At 42.5% G+C, this 20032-nt stretch overlaps 1 protein-coding gene across 1 annotated transcript; it reads left to right on the plus strand.

The window, feature by feature from the left end:
- Positions 1-820: 820 nt before the first annotated feature.
- On the plus strand, positions 821-19026 carry COQ2 (coenzyme Q2, polyprenyltransferase; the record flags this gene model as incomplete). Its single annotated transcript, XM_014588938.1, is given in 6 exon segments — positions 821-987; positions 4928-5049; positions 7738-7823; positions 10455-10588; positions 15249-15437; positions 18239-19026. Coding segments are annotated over 6 exon segments (863 nt in total), but the record flags the coding sequence as incomplete, so codon positions are not given.
- Between the last annotated feature and the right edge of the window lie 1006 nt (positions 19027-20032).

The raw sequence follows: 20032 nt of genomic DNA on the forward strand, positions 1-20032 counted from the left end.
CAGTAGTTTATGGGTTAAGCACTAAGAACTAAACCCACCTTTATGTGTTGCTACGAAACATTTCAGTACAAAATAATAACTGTAAGGTAATAATGCCCCTCCCTAAAGACCACATGGAGTATTGTTCTAATAGCAGTAAAGGTAGTTTTTATTAACTTTTCTGAATAGGGAGTAAGTGTATATTAACAAAATTCAAAAAGTACCAGGTATAGAGTGAAAAATGTCTCCCACCCCTGTCTCCTATCCCCACAGTTCCCTTCCTAGGAAAAGCTATTATTACCAGTCTCTAATGTGCCCTTCCTGGCAGTCTGGGAGCATATTAACATTCAAATGTGTGTATCTGTATGCACACGCAGTGCACATTTTTAACTTGTGCTTTGTAATGGTAGGAACGTTTTGTAACCTCATCTGAAATACAGAATATCCTACTCCCCAGAGTGTGTTATCAGACTTTGAGTTTTGCCGATCTGATAATGTGGGAGAGCTTATCTCAATGCAGCTGTTTCTTAAAATCTAGTCTTTCTTCATTCCTATCAGAGTCATTTGTATTTCTTTTTCTGTGAACTTTTATTCTGTCCTTCAGCCATGTTTTAATTGGACTATAAATCAATTCTCCATTTCTGGGGGGTTTTACATATTAGGGAGAAAGGTCCTTTGTGCTGTGAGTTGCAGTTTATTTTCCCAGTTTTGTCATGTGTTTTTTTTTACTTTGTTTGCAGTGTTCTTTACTTTTGGGGGGATATGATACCAAACAAATGAAGACAGTTTCGACTCGAATTTGTAACTCTGTCCTTCTGTCTTTGTTATCGTCGTTGCCTAGGAACCTGGCTGCTGTATCTGCCGTGCACCTGGAGCATTGGTTTGGCAGCGGAACCGGGTTGCTTTCCAGACTGGTACATGCTCTCCCTCTTTGGCACAGGAGCTGTTCTGATGCGCGGAGCAGGCTGTACTATTAATGACATGTGGGACCAGGACTATGATAAAAAGGTGATTTCATCCTGGAAAGGAATAGAGGCCCCTCTCCATTCTGAGATGACATGGTGGCATCATGTGTGAATGCTATCGATACATGAAGCACAAGCTCATGTAGTGTCCTCACTGAAATCCTGCTGGGATCAGCAGAGTAGCAGGCGTTTCAAAGTGCAGTGTACTTCCTCCACGACATGTAGGTGGCCACAGGGTAAGGCGTGTACTTCATTTTCACAAAGTGAATGAAGAATTTGGAAGACTGGGACCAGCAGGTGGCGTAGTGGCTAAGGTGTTGGACTCCCACAGAGTAAGCCTCAGTTTAAGCTCCAGACCGGGCAGCTTGAAAGGCACAAGTACGGGCAGCTTGAAAGGCACAAGTACGTGGTGCCCAAAGTCCTGAGGGGAGAGTGGAGGAGAGGGGATTGTGGTGTGGCCATCCCCCCGAGGGCTGATTCCTCACTTTCTGTCTCTGGGATCGCACACACTCAATAGCAAAAAATCTCTCTGTCCAAAATAATAATAATAATAATAATAATTTGAGAGACTGATAAGATTTAAAGGTTAGGAGTGAAAATGAAAAATTCATCCTGAACCTCTGAGTGTCTAAAAGATCTGCCATCCCTTCCTTTGAGATATATTTAGAGCCCTGCTTATCCTTTTGTAAATCAAATCTTAATTTAAATGAGCCAAGGCAGCCCTATTTAGCATTTTCTGTAATTATTTCTTTTAAAAAATAGCTATTCTTTTTGGAAAAATAATACATGCTTATTCCAAAAAATCCACAGTACAAAGACACAGAGGATAGAAAGTGTCCATCCTTGTGCCCTTCCCCAAGCCCCAGAGAAAACTTCAGCTGCTGCAGTATAGGCCCCTGGATTATTTTCTGTTCCTATCCTAATCCATGTGTATAACGATTTCTTCGTCGCTCAAGAGGCCATTATTTTCTCATGGGAAGGAGCCGTTTTGTTTGCCTTTTTCATAACAGCTGTGCCATTCAAGTACAAGATTGTTAAATGCTTCAGTAAACCATCCAGTGAGCTTGAATTTAAAGGAACTCTTAGTGAATATTCTAATATAGACTTATAGAACATGAATAATCCCCCCTAGTTTGCCTCGCATGTGGTCCAGATTTTCCTTAAACAAGGTTGATCTATAATCATTTTTAGTTTATAGACCATTGTCAAATTTATGTGTGCATATATGTATTTATTTATTTATTTCATTGCCAGAGGACACATGTGCTTGCCAGAGAGAGAGCGAGACAGAGAGACAGAGGGAGAGAAAAGGAGTGGGAGAAAGCACTCCCAATGGGGCATGGTTATGCTGCATCTCCATCCTGTTGGGATTTGGGGTAAACATACCCTGCATATTTGTTAAGCAACCAGAGCTGGGATTCAAATCATGGTCGGCCATGTAGGACCCAGCTTCCTTAACCACTAGACCATGAGGCCAGCCAACATTAATATGTTTTTTTAGCTCATAGTATTTATTGAGTACTTGATGTATGTAAGTCACAGTGGTAAGTTCTAGGATTGCATGGCTGAAGAACATTTCTGATCTTAGAATTTAGTAATTATAATTCAGTGGCAATCTCATGAGAGTGTTATCTACCAAGGACCTTACCGAAGACTGCCCATAGTCTAATGCAGAGGGTCAGAGAGCACTTCCAGGTGGGAAGAGACTTTTGAACTCTGCCAGAATAAGATGGCCAAAAAAAAAAAAAAAAAGTGGACTGGAAGGTGAAGGTTATTCTAGGCAGAGGGAAACAGCAGGTCCAGAAGTGTGACCATGAGGTAAAGTGCTCAGTGTTTGTTACCTGCAATGTGTGGTTCGAGAGTGGTTGGAGGAGAGGATGAACTGGAGAGTGGAGGAGCCGTGTGACCCCATGCCACGCTGACGCAGCGGGAATGGCTTGATTTGCCAGGAGAGTTTTATTTCTTCCATGAGAGAAAGAGAGACAGGTAACCCAACAGGTGCTAATGCCACGATGTTCTCCCAGTCAGCCAGGCTCACGGGGATGTGTGTGCGCATTTGCAGACTTTGGGACAAGGCCTTCCTGCGTGACCTCAGCGATTCTAGATGTGGTAACCATGGATGTGGAGGGTCAACTGAATATTACTAAGCACATGTTTATGGTTCCAAGTTTCGCTTAGCACATCAACATGTTAAGTAAATTGCTAATACATTAAATGATAAGTAAATTGCTGTCAGGGTATATAAATTAAGTGTGCTGGTGTTGTAGATAACCTAGCCACGCAATCACCTGGTAAACGGTAAATTAAGAGCATTGAAATAAATTCAACGCATGAGTATTTATGATTTTATTTTGTAAACCAAGAGTGGTCTAGTTTCTTAGAAACTACATAAAATATTTGATCAGGCCAGCCTCTGATGTGGTGGTGAAGACAGCTGGATCCCACATGGTTAATTACATGGTTTGAGCTCCAGACCTGGCAACTTGAGGAACTTGCCAGGCATGTGTATGTGCATGTCCAGAATCCTGCAAGGAGGGAAAGATGGTGAAGGGGTTGCATCATGATCATTCCCCATGGGGAGTTACTTTCTCACTTTCTCTTTCTCTGTCTCTGGAGAGCACATGCACCCTCTGGCAAAAAATAAAGTTTGATCATTTGGTCTGGCTGAGGCTGTGGAGTGTGGTGTCAAGATTCTGTTGAGGGTGCTGTCTGCTGTCTCTCTTTCTTTCACTCTTGCTCATGCACTCTTGGAAAAAAATACAAATAAACTTTACAGGAAAAAAAATGTACAAACTATTCTTAGCTCACTGGCATTAAGCTGGACTTGCCCCACAGGCCATAGTTCCCTAACCCTTGATAGCAATCATACACAGATATGTTACGTAAATAATAGCTAATATTTGTTGCATAATTAATGTGCTAAGGATAATGCTTTTACCCTCTGAGATGGGTATTGTTATTGCCTCTCCCTTTCCTCTCTGTTTTTTCTTTAACAGGTAAGTAACCTAAGGCCAAGAGAGGCTAAGTAATTTGTCCAAATTCACACAACCAGTAAGCCTAGAGATACTAGGCCTTCGAACCCCCTTCTAATCCTGAGTTCCAGCGATGTTGAAATTTTGGGTTATGTCTTTTATTTGTGGTTGAGTTTAGGATACTCACATTTCCTGGTCTCTTAGAAGGAAAAGAACACTCAGTGTATATTCTTTATCTGTTTAACAGCCCTATTTACATTCTTTTTTGTTTGTTTTTAAGTTAATTTGTATATATTCCAGGAGCAGAGGGATAGCACCCCCAACAGGGTCTTAGTGTCACAGTTTACCCACAGCCTCAGCCAGCTCTCATGGGGCATCCATGTGCCTAGTACACTCAGGGAGGTTCCTAGACACGAACCTGGAACCTTTCCATGTAGGTCAGCCTCACAGAGCACATTTTACTGCTACACCACCATCCAGCCCCTCATTCACATTCTCAGTGAGTTTGTCCTTTGCATTTGAGTATCGTCAACAAAATATTGCAGACACATTCCTAAATAACCTGGCAAAAAACTTCCACTTACAAACCCAGCTTTCTTCACACCTGATTTCTGATTATAATGCTTTCCCTGCTCAAAACATTCATGTGATAGCAGTCTTAGCCAAGACCCACTGCAATTTCCTCTTTCTTGAGAACTCTCATTGTTATTGTATCTCTGTCCCCTAAGGAAATTAAGCATAGATGTACTTGCTGAGGGGAGTGGCTAGATAAAGAGGTTGCTATGTTTTGTTTGGGGATGGGAATAGGAAATAGAAAGGGGAATAAGGTGGTGGGAGTTTTTAGGTCTTTTCAAAGTTATTGAAATATGAAGTTTTGATTCTTGTCAGTACTTCACATACTGACTTTGCTCTTCAATTTGTACCTTAGTGCCTGGGCCAGTCTCTGATTAAATGTTTAAATAAATGATTGACCATTACTTGGAGTTAAGGTATCTCTTTTTATGTGTTTAGGTTGTAAGAACAGCAAATCGCCCAATAGCAGCTGGAGACATTTCAACTTTCAAATCCTTAGTTTTTCTTGGAGGACAGCTGACCTTGGCATTGGGTATTCTTCTGTGTCTGAATTACTACAGGTATATTAAATGTGTTCTTTATAATTGTGTAAAATCTCTCCTTTGAGCATGGTAGTTTGTCCCTGTGGTCCCAGCCCAGAGGCTGAGGCAGGAGGATGGTGACACAGTGTGACACTATCTTTAAAAATAAAATCTCAGGGACCACAGATGGCATAATGGTTACGTCACTGGACTCCCATGCAGTTGACTGTGGTTTGAGTACCGAACCCGGTGGTTTAAATTTTACGCCGGGTGCATGTACATATGTGCCCAAAATCCCGAGAGGAGAATGGAGGATAAGGGATTGCAGCATGGCCAAAGCCCTGGCGGGGGGTGATTTCTTGCTTTCTGTCTCTGTCTCTTTAGTGAGTGCACACGCTCTATAGCAAAAATCTCTGTCTAAAAGAAAAATAAATGAATAAAATAAAATTAAAATCTCTCCTTTGGCATGAAGAAAATAGGAATAAGATAAAATTGGGATATCCTTATCACAAAATTGTTCATTGGCTATCTGTCACACATCCAAAAGTTAGCAAGTTTAAATCATTCATCACACATTGTAAACACTGCTTCAAGAATGCTTTCAGCCAAAGGAGTTAAGAGATGGCACTTAATTTATTCTGAATCCCCTTTATTGTTTTGTGCAGCATATGCCCCAAGAGGCACAAGGTACATTTCACAGTTTTTCTATGTGCGTGCACAGATGTGTGTGTACACACCTGTGGATATGAATAAATTATTTATGCTGACAGTATCTCTGAAGTAAATAGCACCAGAAGTGATTATACTTATTATTATTTTTTTTTTTTTAGAAATTTTTGTTATAGGGCACATGCGCTCGCCAGAGAGACAGAGATAGACAGAAAGTGAGAAATCACCCTCCAGGGGGGATGGCCACACCGCAATCTCTTCTCCTCCATTCTCCTCTCGGGATCTTGGGCATGCACACACACGCACCCAGAGTGAGTTTTAGCCACTGGGTCCAGGACTTGAACTGTGGTTGACTACATGGGAGTCCAGTGACATGGCCATTACACCAACTGCTGGTCCCAATTATACTTATTTTGTAAAAAAGAAAAGAGAGAGAAACTATGTCTTTCTCATGGGTATGTTACTAATCGGTGACAGAAGGAAAAAGGGAGGGCTGGCGCATAACCTGGTAGTTAGGGAGCTACATCCCCACGTGACTGACTGCAGCTCCAGTCTTAATCCTAGCAGCTTTAAAAGCACAGCAGGCACATGTGCATATGTTTTCAAAATCCCGACAAGATGGAGAGATGAAGGAGAAGAGATTATAGCGTGACCACCCTGTATTAGGGGATGCTTTTTCTCTCTCTTTTCTCTCTGTTTCTGTCTCTCTCTGATGAGCATTTCTACCTTCTGTCATTACAAATAAGTAGAAAAGACTAGGACACATCCCTTTATCTCTCTCTCTCTTTTCCTAATGTTTCTGCCATAGGGGGCATGCACTTGCCAGAGAAAGACAGAGAAAGAGAAAGTGACAAATCACCCTCTACGGGGAATGGCCATGCTGTAATCCATTCTCCTCCATTCTCCTCCTGGGATTTTGGGCACACACGTACACATACCTGGCATGATTTTCAAGCCACCAGGTCCAGGACTCAAACCACTGTTGGCCATGTGGGAGTCTAATCCCTTAACCGCCACACCACCTGCTGGCCCCGCATTCTTTTATCTCTTAAACAATCAAAATTAAACATCAAATGCCTGCTTAGAAAGTGCTTCAGTGAGGGAACAAATGGGAGGGGTCATCAGCAAGTAAATGTTATTTACAGTGACTAGATTAAATCGCACACTGTGTCCCGATGGATCAGTAACTGGAACACCTCGGGAGGGCGATTCCTGGAGTAGTGGTGGTAGTTGAATTTTGAGGAGCCCAAGAACATCATTTGGTATCATGTTTGCACATGTGCTTTCCTTTTCTGGAGAAGTAAAACCCTGCACAGATACAGCAGAATCTCTGACTCTCCACTCTGTTAGGACATTTTTGTTTACTAGATGCCCTCATGCTTGCAGAGTGTAGAGAGGCACTAGCCTACGGTGGGTAGTATTGATGGGTTAGATCTGGAGCCAGACTGCCCGCAGTCTGAGTCTTGGCTCTCCTGCTGACTCGGCAATTTACTAATCTTAGTGCTCTAGGAGGATAAAATTACTCACCGTTTTAGGTCTTTCAAAGATTATAATGAGTTAATAAATGTAAAGCACTTAAAACAGTGCCTAATGCATGAAAGGACTGTATGTGTTAGCTATTATTTTGTCTTTTTTTAAAACCACTGCACTACCATCTGCCCCCTGGCATATTTTTCAAGCCACTGGGGCTGAGATTCAAACCAGCCATGTAGGAACCAGCTCCCTTAACTAATGGGCTACATGGCTGGCCTGTTAGCTGTTATCTTGCCTGCTTGTTTTCTAACCCTTAAAATATTTTCCTAATCATCTTTTATATTAGGTTGTTGGGAAAAGTTATGACCCATTTTTCTATGTTTTTCTATGCAAAAGTGCTTTATGACTTCACAACAACCCAGTAATCGGAAAGTCAGAGTCTAGGAAGAGAATTTCGTATTACAAAAAAATATAATTTAAGATGAAATATTCTTCAATTCATATTACTAATGTTATCTTAAAAGTATGTAGTGATTTCTAAGAGCTAGCAACATTAATCTTTTTATTGGCTCTCCTGTTTTTCAGTATAGCTCTGGGAGCAGCGTCCTTACTTCTTGTCGTCACCTACCCACTAACGAAGAGAATCACGTACTGGCCTCAGCTAGCCTTGGGTGAGCTTGAAATAACTACAAGTATTTCCTTTGATACTCTCAAACCGCGCTTGTTATAGATATACTTATATAAGAGCAAAGATAAAATGTTCAAATAAAGCAAAGATAAAATGTCATGACATTTTCCAAATCAGGAATATGTTTTCATATTTGAAAAGAGGGCAATTAGCTATTTTTATTAGCTAAGAAATCTTGCGTATATATTGCCTTCCTTATCATTATTATTTTATGATACACTTTTTTAAAAACATCTAGGTATGTGGGACCAGTAGTTAGCATAATGGCTATGTCGCTGGACTCCCACGTAGTCGACTGCGGTTCGAGTCCTAGACCCAGTGGCTTAAACTCACACCGGGTGTGTGTGGGAGCTTGCCCAAGATCCCGAGAGGAGAATGGAGGAGAAGGGATTGCGGCATGACCATTCCCCCTGGGGGGGTGATTTCTCGCTTTCTGTCTCTGTCTCTTGCTGCCTTTCTGGTGAGCGCTTGTGCCCTATAGTGAAAACCTCTCCAAAAAAAGAAAAAAAAAATCTAGGTATGTCATGAAAGGGTGGTTAATCTAGGTGCCCCAAGGAATGCTGAGAATGGGATGGGAAGCCCTCTGGCAGAGGAACAAGGGTTCAAAGTGCGCCTGTGAGCATAGAATGCACTGGTTCTGGGAAGCCCACCCAGACCTCCCAGGGAGAAGGTGGACGATCCCCTCTGGGCCTCTACAGTGCTGCTGTAATGGGGCACTTACTCGTTTCAGCAGAATCAACTCAACAGGAATATGTGGACAGCCTCTGTGTCTCCCATTGGTAAATGACCCAGAGAGAAGGCATCCTCTACAGACAGTCAGCATCTAGCATGGTGCATACACAGCGCGGTACAGCGGCATCTAGCGTGGTGGAGCAGTGTGTCGGCCAGGGCAACCCAGTAAGGTCGTAGCCAGCTGTACTTTGTAGCTTCACTTGGCGTGGGCTGGACACTCTGGGCTTGCGTAAAGCCACACTATGAGGTTCACCAGCGATAAAGTCACCGAATGACACATTTCTCAGAACGCATCCCTGTCCTTTAGCAACGTGTGATTGTACATAGTAAAAAATAGGTAGGTAATTCAAAATAATTATAAAAATATCTACTCTCAGACTTATCTATTCTATTCCGTTCCTATATAAAATGATCCTAGTTCTTTGAGCCACTTTTTTCCATATATAAAAGAAAAGACACTTCAAGAAATTTATGCAAACTTGTTTGATGGGAAAGGTGTGGTGAAATAGTTTTTGTTTTGTTTTAGATCCTCTTATTGAATGTTCATTTTATTTTCATTATTTTAAAAGTGTAAAATTATAGTCTCAATTGACCTGGGAATCTTTTGGTAAAAGGAGCATAAGCCATTCCAATCTATAAGAAAATGGACAATCTGGTATATTTATTTCAAATATTTGTTGAACTCCTACTTTTACTTTGTGCCAGGAATTGCACCAGACACTAGGAAAATAAAAATGATGAAAACACACTCACTGCCCTTAAGGAGCTAGAGGAGACAGCAGGTAAACAGCATTGCAGGACAGCGCGTGCCTGCGTGCTTGGACCGCAGGAGAGGCGCTTAGTCAGAGGGGGAAGTGTGTTCTAAGTGGAGGTTGGCAACACAGGAGGAGAAGGCTTTCTGAGGAAAGACATTTGGGACCCACTGAGCTTAAGGTGCCCAGGGAATTTATGGGCACAGTCCAGCAGACAGTTCAGTACCTTGTCCAAAATGAAGGGAGGCGATCAGGCTTGCAAATGGAGACTCAGGAGTTAAGATGTAGCTATTAGCTGACAGTCTTCAAAGAAGATGGGCTTGTAAAATAAGCCTTCCTATGTATACTCTTATTTCTGTAGCTTGTGGGGGAGGCAGAGCAGTAATGGGAAGACAGCTAGTGAGTGAGTTAGGCTAAGTTCAGACCCCAGCACCTGCTCCTGGCTGTTTACTCATTGGCTGTGCCAGGCTCCATACTAGATGGGATAAAGTTCTTATTAAACCCCCTGTTTACTCTACCAGGGAATATTGTTCTTGCTACTAGCTATGTTATTATAATAGTTAATTAACCTGAGCCTCCTTCCTTTTTTATAAAATGGGGCTAATACTACCACCACAAAGGGTTGAGAAGACTTACTGAAGGAACATAGAAAACAGCATAGGGGCCGGCAGGTGGCATGGTGGTTGATGCTGGACTCGCACATGACTGACCACAGTTCAAGTCCAGGACCTGGCGGCTTGCTTTCTCACTTTCCCTTTCTCTTTCTCTCCTCTGGTCAAATTAAAGTAATAATAATAATAATAACAAACAAAATTAAATAAATAATTATTTTGTACAAAGAAAATGGCATACACAGAGCCCAGTGTATAGGATGCACTAATCCATGCCTTCCCCTCCCTTTGGAACTCTAAGATACATCTAGACTCTCGGGGTCAGTAGGTGGTGTGATGGTGAAGGCACTCCCACATGGCTGACTTTGGTTTGAGTCCCAGACCTGATGACCTGCTTTCTCACTTTCCCTCTCTCTCTGCTGAATTAAGGAATAATAATATATAAATAAATTATTCTTTAAGACATAAATAAATAAAATACATGTAGACTCTCCCCTCCTTGTGTCTTACTAATTGTAGGGCTGACTTTTAACTGGGGAGCATTACTCGGATGGTCTGCTATCAAGGGTTCCTGTGATCCATCTGTTTGCCTGCCTCTTTATTTTTCTGGAGTTATGTGGACACTAATATATGACACTATTTATGCCCATCAGGTAAAGAAATTACATCTTTTTCTTATGTTTGGTTTAGTTGTTTTTTAAGAACTCTAAAATAAGAACCAAGTTGGGGGGAGAATTTTTTTTAAAAGGAAGTCATGTGCAATTCTATGGCCCCAATGGAATATTTTTATTTCATGTCCATGTGTGTTTACCCAGAAAGTTCAACTACTTTATTTTATTTAACTTTATTTATTAATTATTGCCAGAGGATGCAAAAGCACACAATTGCTCAAAAAAAGGAGGAAGAAAAAGAAAGCACCCCCAACGAGGCCCAATCATGTTGCATCTTTTTTTCTTCCATTCCTCATCCCATCAAGATTTTAGGCACACACACATACGTGCCTGGCATGTTTTTAAGTTCCTGGGGACAGGATTCAGACCACAGGTCAGCCATGTGGTATCTGGCTTCCTGGGTATAGCTTCTGACTGCTATGTATGGGGCCAGCCTCATTATATTTATTTACAGGCATGTACATAGTATTTACTATATTCCACACACTGTTTCAAATACATTACAGTAATAATTTAACCTCTGTAACAATATGTAAAAAAGGTGCCTTTATTCTCATTTTACAGATGAGGAAACAAGCAGAGAAGTAACCTATATCTCACAGTTAGTGGGGAGCAGAGCTGAGATTCAAACCCACAGTCTGCAGAGTCTGTGCTCTTAACCAGTTTGGTCCCCTGCCCCTCCCTGTATGCCTCCGGTCATTCTAACAGGCTGCTCCTTTACCTGGTATAGGAAAGAAGCATTTTCCCATGTTTTTACTAATTATTTGTCAGTGTCATTTTAAGACTGCTTAATAGTCCATTCATTTCACATGCTCTCGTTTCTTGTAAGTCTTCTTATTTGTTTATTCTGTGAGAGAGGCAAGGCAGGCAGGCACCCCCAACAGGATCCCCCATGCCGCAGTCTGCCCCCATTCTCAGCAAGCCGAGACTGTAGTTCTGTGTGCCCGGCCTGCGAAAGGAGGTCCCTGGACATGACCCCAGGACCTTTCCCCAAGGGGGGTCCAGTTGCATTACGACTCCACCACCACTCAACGCTGACATGCCATATACATATATACATGTACATGTTAATTTAGCAATCTATTTTTTTTTAAGCCTATTTCTTTTATGAGAGGAAAAAAGCAAGGCGACCCCCTCAGTTGAGTCTTACTTCACATTCCCCTCAACCTGCCTTCCCAGCCAGGCTCACAGGCATCTGTGCACTTGGTGTGTTCAGTCTAGGAGCTGAGCCCCGACCTTCACACAGCCCACAGCGCTGCAGAGCGTGTGCTACGGAATGTCTGTACCTACCATTTAAGTCATTTCTCTGAGTTTTTACAATTTTAAGTAATATCGTTCTCATCGTTAATACTTCATGAATCTGAGTTTTAGGGGAAATATGCAAGAGTGGTGTTAGTGAGTTCAAGGGTATAAACATTTTTATAGCTCTGATACTGCCTTGTTTTTGTAAGTTTAACTTTAAAAAGCTTTTTCCCCACTTTTCTTGGTTTAGGGCCTTAATTTTCTTCTTATAATTACTAACTTTTTCTCCAGTTTACTGAAGTATAATCGACAAATAAAAGTGTATATATTCAAGGTATACCATGTGACATACCTACATTATGAAGTGATTACCACAGTTAATTAACAGAAACACCCATTACTATAGTTATTTGTCATTTCCGTGTCTGTAGGGAGGATATATTTATGGACTTTTTAAAAAAAATTTTTCTCGGGGCCAGCAGTTAGCGTAATGGCTATGTCGCTGGACTCCCATGTAGTTGTCCATGGTTGGCATCCTGGACCCGGTGGCTTAAAACTCATGCCGGGTGCGTGTGCGTGCGTGCCCAAGATCCCGAGAGGAGAATGGAGGAGAAGGGATTGCGGCGTGACCACCCCCGCTGGGGGGTGATTTCTCGCTTTCTGTCTCTCTGTCTCTCTCTGTCTGGCGAGCGCACGCGCCCTATAGCGAAAACCTCTCCAAAAAAAAAAATTTTTTTTCTCAGGGTCAGTAGGTGCTGTGGTGGTCAAGGCACTGCACTCCCACATGACTGACTGCAGTTGAGTCCCCAGTCAGGAGGCTTGCTTTCTCACTCTCTCTCTCATGAACACACATGCCCTATAACAAATTTTTAAAATAATAATAATAATAAATTAAATTAAATTAATCTTTTTTTTTTTTTTGGAGAGCTTTTTGTCCGGGACACGAACCGCGGTCGACTACATGGGAGTCCAGCGACATAGCCATTACGCTAACTGCTGGTTCCCAATTAAATTAATCTTTAGGAAAAAAGGTTTTTTTGAGGTAGTTCTGGGGGCCTGGTGGTTAAGGCAGCCATATTCAACATGGCCAACCATGTGATTCAAGTCCGTGGGATGTGCTTTCTCCTCTCCCTTTCACTCTCTCTCTCTAGTAAGTTATGTGCCCTCTAGCAAAAGAGAAAAAGATTATTTCTCTATATTTTTTTTGAAATATGATTATATATTCTCAATTGTTTATTAAAGATTATGTCATGGTTTAATGAAATTCTTAGTCTTTATTTAAGAGGTTTCTGCCTTAGGGTGCATGTACTCACTGGAGAGAGAGAGACAGAGGGAGGGAAAGTGAGAAATCATCCCCAGGGGAGATGGCCACACCACAATCCTTTCTCAACTCTACTCCCAGGATCTTAGGCATGCACGCACATGTGCCCAGCATGAGTTTCAAGCCATTGGGTCAGAATGTGATCTGTGGTGGGCCATGTGTGAGTCCAGCGATGTAACCACTATGCCATCCATCGGCTGGCCCCAGTGAAATTCTTTTTCTAATACTACAGTCTGGATTTCATCCTGCTTTCTTCTGCTCACCCTCCTGGTTACTCAGCCATGTGGAATCCAGCCACCTTAACCAAGAAGCCACCTAGCTGGCCCCAAACTGTACTCTTTAATGGCTTTCATTAAACATACTTATTGATACTTTTGTGATTCATATAAAGATACCGTTTGCACTCTGAAGGTTTCTATAATATGAAAGAAAGATAGATGTATGAACCCCACACTTAATATTATTTACATTTGATCCCCAAAAGATAGGGCAGCTGTCTGCCTGCAGGCTAGTACAGAGTTCAGCAAGCAGCCACAGGGAGCCACAGGGAGCACAATTTGTGTAGGAAAATGCTCACAAGTAAAGTTACTTGAGGAAACCAGGCAGCTGGGTATATGTGTGTCATCAGGCCCTTGCTCTGTATAGACAGAAAGGATCTGATGGGAGAGGTGACGATTAACGTGGGCTAGAGTGAACTGTGAGTGAACTAGAGTGAGCGTGTGATTAGGTGGTGAATATTTTTCTTTATCCGTGATTTTAGCAGGATTGACACTAAAATGTTCAAGAAATGATTGAGTTGACAACTCAATAATTGACAGCCTGTGTCTCTGTGTTATTGTCACCTTTCACAGCTAATAGTATAACAGCCATTTTTTTTTTTTTTTGACATAGGACACGTGTGCTCTACAGAGAGACACAGAGTGGAAAAATGAGAGATCATCCCCCCGCCTCTCTCCAGGAAGGATGGCCACACCACATCCTTTCTCTTCCGTTTTCCTTTCAGGATTTTAGGCACGCACAGATGTGTTTTTCTTTTTCTTTTCTCTCTTTTTGAGAGAGATTTTTGCTCACCAGAGAGATAGAAAGTGAGAAGTCATGCCCTGGGGGGATGGCTACACTGGCAATCCCTTCTCCATTCTCCTCTCAGGATTTTGAGTACAACTGCCCACATGTCTGGCATGAGTTTCAAGCCTCCAGGTTGAACAGGACTTGAACAACAAAAGTCACATGGGAGTCCAGTGCCTTATCCACTGTGCCATCCACTGGTCCCCCAGTGTGTTTTGTTTTTTTTTGCTTGGAGAGGTTTTTTTTTGCTATAGGGCACATGTGCTCGCCAGACAGAGAGAGAGAGACAGAGAGAAAGCGAGAAATCACCCCCCCCCAGGGGGGATGGCCACGCCACAATCCCTTCTCCTCCATTATCTTCTTGGGATCTTGGGCACACATGCACACGCGCCCAGCGTGAGTTTAAGCCGCTGGGTCCAGGATTCGAACCGCAGTCGACTACGTGAGAGTCCAGTGACATAGCCATTACACTAACTGCTGGTCCCAACCCCCAATGTGTTTTTCAAGCCACTGGATTTGAGACTCAAACCACAGAGTCAGCCATGTGCAATCCAGTATCTTAAACACCACCTCTCTAGCCTACCCCTTAACTGCATTTTCTTTTTTTTGGGAGAGGTTTTTACTATAGGGCATGTGCACTCTCCAGACAGACATAGAGAGATAGAAAGCGAGAAATCCCCCCCCCCCAGGGGGGATGGCCATACCGCAATCCCTTCTTCTCTATTCTCCTCTCGGGATCTTGGGCTTGCATGCACACACGCCCGGCGTGAGTTTAACCCATCGGGTCCAGGACTCGAACCACGGTCGACTACGTGGGAGTCCAGCGACATAGCCATTACACCAACTGCTGGTCCCAACTGCATTTTCCTTAAGATGATTTCTTCAGCAATTACCGGTGATGGTTACATTATCTTGTGAATAGACTAACAAGCACCAAATTTACACTTCAAAATGTGAATTTTATGATACGTAGATTAAATCTCTAACCAATTTCTTTCTGCTTTCTGATGTTAGGACAAAAGAGATGATGCAGTGCTTGGTCTGAAGTCCACGGCACTGCGGTTCCGGGAGAACACCAAGCAGTGGCTCAGTGGCTTCAGCGTGGCCATGCTGGGAGCACTGGGCCTGGTGGGAGTGAACAGTGGTCAGACCGCGCCCTACTATGCTGCTCTGGTCACCGTAGGGGCCCACCTGGCCCACCAGGTTTGACTTTTTTCTTATTTGTCCCTCCTTTTTCCTTGGTTTAAATTATTTCAAAATTACTTGAACTAAATAATTTTGTGTTTATCAGACAAGGAACTCCTTGAAACAAACAGCTGCTTGGCTTGTACTGCCTTGAATGGTCCCTTCTCTGTCTGAACTCGTTAACAAACAAAAGCTAGCTGCCTTATTTTAGAGAAATAACAAGGACTAAACTTGAGTTTTTCCCTTTGATTTTCCTAGCATCACTTCTGAAACATGTCTGAAAATATTTCAGCACCGTTTGAGCTGTGGGTTACACTGAATTTCTCTAAAAGTAAACTGATAAAACTTTTTTAAAAAAGCTGTTTGTGGTGATGATCAGCCAGCTAGTCATTCTCGTTTAGGTTCCTCTGGCATAGAGACCAAAGTCAGGCAAGACTTAAATGCCAAGCATGTTGAGGGTCTGCTTGGACAACTCAGGGTATTCTCTCAGCACCTCAGCCCCTGCCCCCATGAACTTACTCTGAGAATTTATATGATTGATTCGTAAGGTGAATGAACCAAATCTGATCTTATTTCTTTTAAGAGGAATTTTAAAATATGCATTTATTAAATAAAATACTACTTTTTAACATTTTGGGTTATAATATAAAAATTACTAAAAGTTGATCTTAATCAACCACTTGCTAGTTGATCTTAATCAACCACTAACGGGACTGTACTTTTATGTCTGTTTTGCTATTAGTTCCATTGAAGAATTGAAAACACATTACCAAACCTGTATTTAGGTGACCTGTTTAATGCAGAGTATTGCAAATTACTGATCGGTATGGGCAGGACGTGTGTAACATGGCGTGGAAGGAACTAAAATCGTGTCTGAAGTAAACCTGTGCTATATCCCTTGCAGTTTTCCTCACTTAGAAAGCTAAACGCTAGGAATTGATGATTGTCCAGGATTTCCCCATTTTTTCTCTTCAGAATTTCTCAGCACCTTTAGGTGGGACTCAGCTCCATGAGCGTTGTCATCACCAGTCAGTTGTCTGGTCTGGACAATAGCTATAGGTTCATCTGTATATTTTTTAATTGTGACTTCTGGTTTACCTTGATAGGTATTAATATTTAAGTACCTGAATATTAGCAAAGGAAAGCAAAAACTACAAGTACAATCACAAATATTGTAAGAAATATCTGAAACCCTTGGGACCAGCAGTTAGCATAGTGGCTATGTTGCTGGATTCCCACGTAGTCGACCGTGGTTCGAGTCCCGGACCCAGTGGCTTAAACTCATGCCGGGCGCGTGTGCGTGTGTGCCCAAGATCCCGAGAGGAGAATGGAGGAGAAGGGATTGTGATGTGGCCATCTCCCCTGGGGGGTGATTTCTCACTTTCTGTCTCTCTGTCTTTCTGGTGAGCGCACGCGCTCTATAGCGAAAACCTCTCCAAAAAAAAGAAATATCTGGAACCCACCTTGTATTTTAAAGTTCTCTGTCCAGTCCTTACTGTAGCATTTTAAGATGGACATGGCCGGCCAGTTCTGGAAGAGGAAGGATGGCATGATGATTCCATACTGCTGACCACGCAGCGAAGAATAGCTAGTCCCTTGAGCCAAGGAAGGAGTAAGATAGAAACGTGATCCTCCTTGGTGCATTAGCAATGCCGGATCTCTAGATCCTTCTCTCTGTGGGGATGGGAGGAAGATTCAGAAATGTAAGGGGAGTGTTTGATTACCAGATAAACCAGGAGGGGTCAGTACAAGCATTTGGAGGCTGAGGCCAGGTATAGGAAGTGTCCCCAGTCCCTCAGGTAGCAGGTCACACCGGAGTTGTCATGGCTGAGTCTGACTTGATCTCTGTTGAGAAACTTTGCTCAAGGGAACAAAGCCAGAGCTGGAAGGTAGGAGTTGTAAGAAAGCAGGTTCAAAATCACTTGGGATAAGGAAGTGCAAAAGCCTTAGAACTAAAAATAGCCGGAGCTGCCTTTCAGAGCATTCACAAGACCTTCTGCAGGAAAATTTCAGGACACAGTTTGAAAGAGTCCCTGTGACCTTTTGGTCGGAACCGCCATCTTCCAGTAATTAACCAAAATGACGAACACAAAGGGCATCTTCCAGTAATTAACCAAAATGACAAACACAAAGGGATAGAGGAGAGGCACCCCATATATGTTCTCTAGGCCTTTAGAAAACATGGAGTTGTTCCTTTGGCAACATATATGTGAATCTACAAGAAAGGTGATATTGTAGACATTGTACCGTTCAAAAAGGAATGCCCCACAAATGTTACGATGGCAAAACTGGAAGAGTCTACAATGTTACCCAGCATGCTGTTGGCATTGTTGTGAACAAACAAGTTAAGGGCAAGATTCTTGCCAAGAGAATCAGTGTATGTACTGAGCATATTAAACATTCTAAGAACAGAAGTAGCTTCCTAAAATGTGTGAAGGAAAATGACCAGAAAAAGAAAGAAGCCAAAGAGAAAGGGACCTGGGTTCAACTGAAGCACCAGCCTGCTCCACCCAGAGAAGCACACTTTGTGAGAACCAATGGAAAGGAACCTGAGCTACTGGAACCTATTCTCTATGAATTCATGGCATGATGGGTATTAAAAATAACCTAATTTGTGTTCTATTTAAAAAAAAAAAAAAAAAAGAGTCCCTGTGAGAGAAGGCATGGCAGGTTTTCCTACAGTGGGAAGCAGTTCAGTGTACAGCAAGGGCTTCCCAGAGCTGACGTTCTATAACTGAAGGCCGGTTTCTCCTCTCTGTGTTTGTAGTGCCCAGAGCCTAGTCTTCGTCCTCACACACTGCTACGTTCTTTTCTTACAGATTTACACCCTGGATATCCACAGATCTGAGGACTGTTGGAATAAATTTATCTCCAACCGAACAGTAGGACTAATAATTTTCTTAGGCATTGTCCTTGGCAACTTGTGCAAAGAAAAGAAGACCGAAGAAACAAAAGAAAATGAAGATAACAGAATAGAAAGTTAGCAAATGAAGTTTATCTAGGCTTTATTACAGCAAATTTTTGCAAGATGCACTCAGATTCTAATAAGCAATCTACTAGGATACGTTAAGGAATTAAGAATCAGAAGATGAATATTTAGAGCATGCTTGCCTCTACTTTAATTCAACTATTTGCTAGCAAAATTCTTCCCATCACAGGAAGACTACAGGATTCGAGATGACTGAATGTTGGAGTTGATGTGCTCCTCTGGCTGTTATAATTCTCATTGGAAGTTATGGGAATTGTATGAGTTTTCGCATCTTAGAACAAGCCTGTTGTGTATCTTACCTAAACGTGTGTGTAGCACAATGGACTCTCCTTTTTCTTAGAGAAAAATAAGCTGCTATGGAAAGTTGGGACTTGCTGTTCTTTATTGTGACCTTCACTCCTATACTTCAAGAAGCCACTCTGGTTTTTGTTTTAGGAGAATTTAAGCAAATAAACATTTTTACCTTCCATACTGCTGTTGTTACCCACCTGGCCCTTATTGGGGATCTGGTCTCTGTGAACAGCCACAGTGACCAGAAGAGGCAAGCAGGCAATCACAGGGACTATTTTAATTTCTGTATATTTATCTTATACAATTACAACTTATAGGACCATGGCATATTGTTTCAGTGTTCTGTTTCTTCCCTTGTCTCCTTCAGAGTGTTCTCAACACAGTTGCCAGAGCAGTTCCCTTAAAAGCTAAGTGAGGTGGGGGCCAGCAGGTGGCGTGATGGTTAAGGTGCTGGATCCCACATGGGCCAACTCAGCAGTTCAAGTCCTGGACACAGTAGTCTGAAAATATGCTGGGCATGCATGTGTGTGTGTCCAAAATCCTGAGAGGAGAATAGAAGGGGAGGGATTGTGGCATGGCCATCCCCTCTAGGGATGAGTTCCCATTTTCCTCCTCTCTGTTTCCAGGGAACGCATGCATCCTATGGCTAAAAATCTAAATAAAGAAAGAAAAAGAAAAGAAAAAAATAAAGTGGAGTGGGTGTGGGGGGAGTGATGCCATGTTATTCATCTACCCAGAACTCTAGTAGTTAAACTCCCCAGAAGACTCAAAAAACTCTCAAGTCCTGTCACCAGCAGCAAGGCCCTCCGTGCTCTGATTTTCTCTCCAACTGCTCTTCATATTCAGTGTCCGCTCCAGTCATGCTGTCACACACAGCTAGCAGCTGCCTACTCCAACCGGCCTTTACAACTAAAGTGCAGTTTGCCTGGAATGTTCTCCCCCGATTATGTCCTACTCCTTAGCCAAAGGCCTATTCTTAAACATCACCTTCTCAGAGGAGCTTTTCTTACCCATGGTTTCTACACAGACAAGTATAAAATAATTTGTGAAATACATTGTCTCACGTACAGATTCACCCCCTCACAATTGCCTTTTCCTCTTCACTAACGACTAACCTCTTTAGGTTATTTGACTCGGTGTAAGCAAATCTCATGGACAGTGGGGCATGGAAGAGGCAGTCGTGGGCAGCAGGGAGTGTTACGTTGCATGATAAAGACGATGATGGTTATGATGCCACAAACAGAACCTGTTTGCTTGGTGGACACTGGCCTGCCAAGCGAGTGTCTGGACTTAGGGCAGTAGTAGCAGCAGGGATTTGGAGGGGAGGAGTAGG

The sequence above is a fragment of the Tupaia chinensis genome, unplaced genomic scaffold, assembly GCF_000334495.1.
Source record: "Tupaia chinensis unplaced genomic scaffold, TupChi_1.0 Scaffold000318_1, whole genome shotgun sequence".
Taxonomy (NCBI): domain Eukaryota; kingdom Metazoa; phylum Chordata; class Mammalia; order Scandentia; family Tupaiidae; genus Tupaia; species Tupaia belangeri.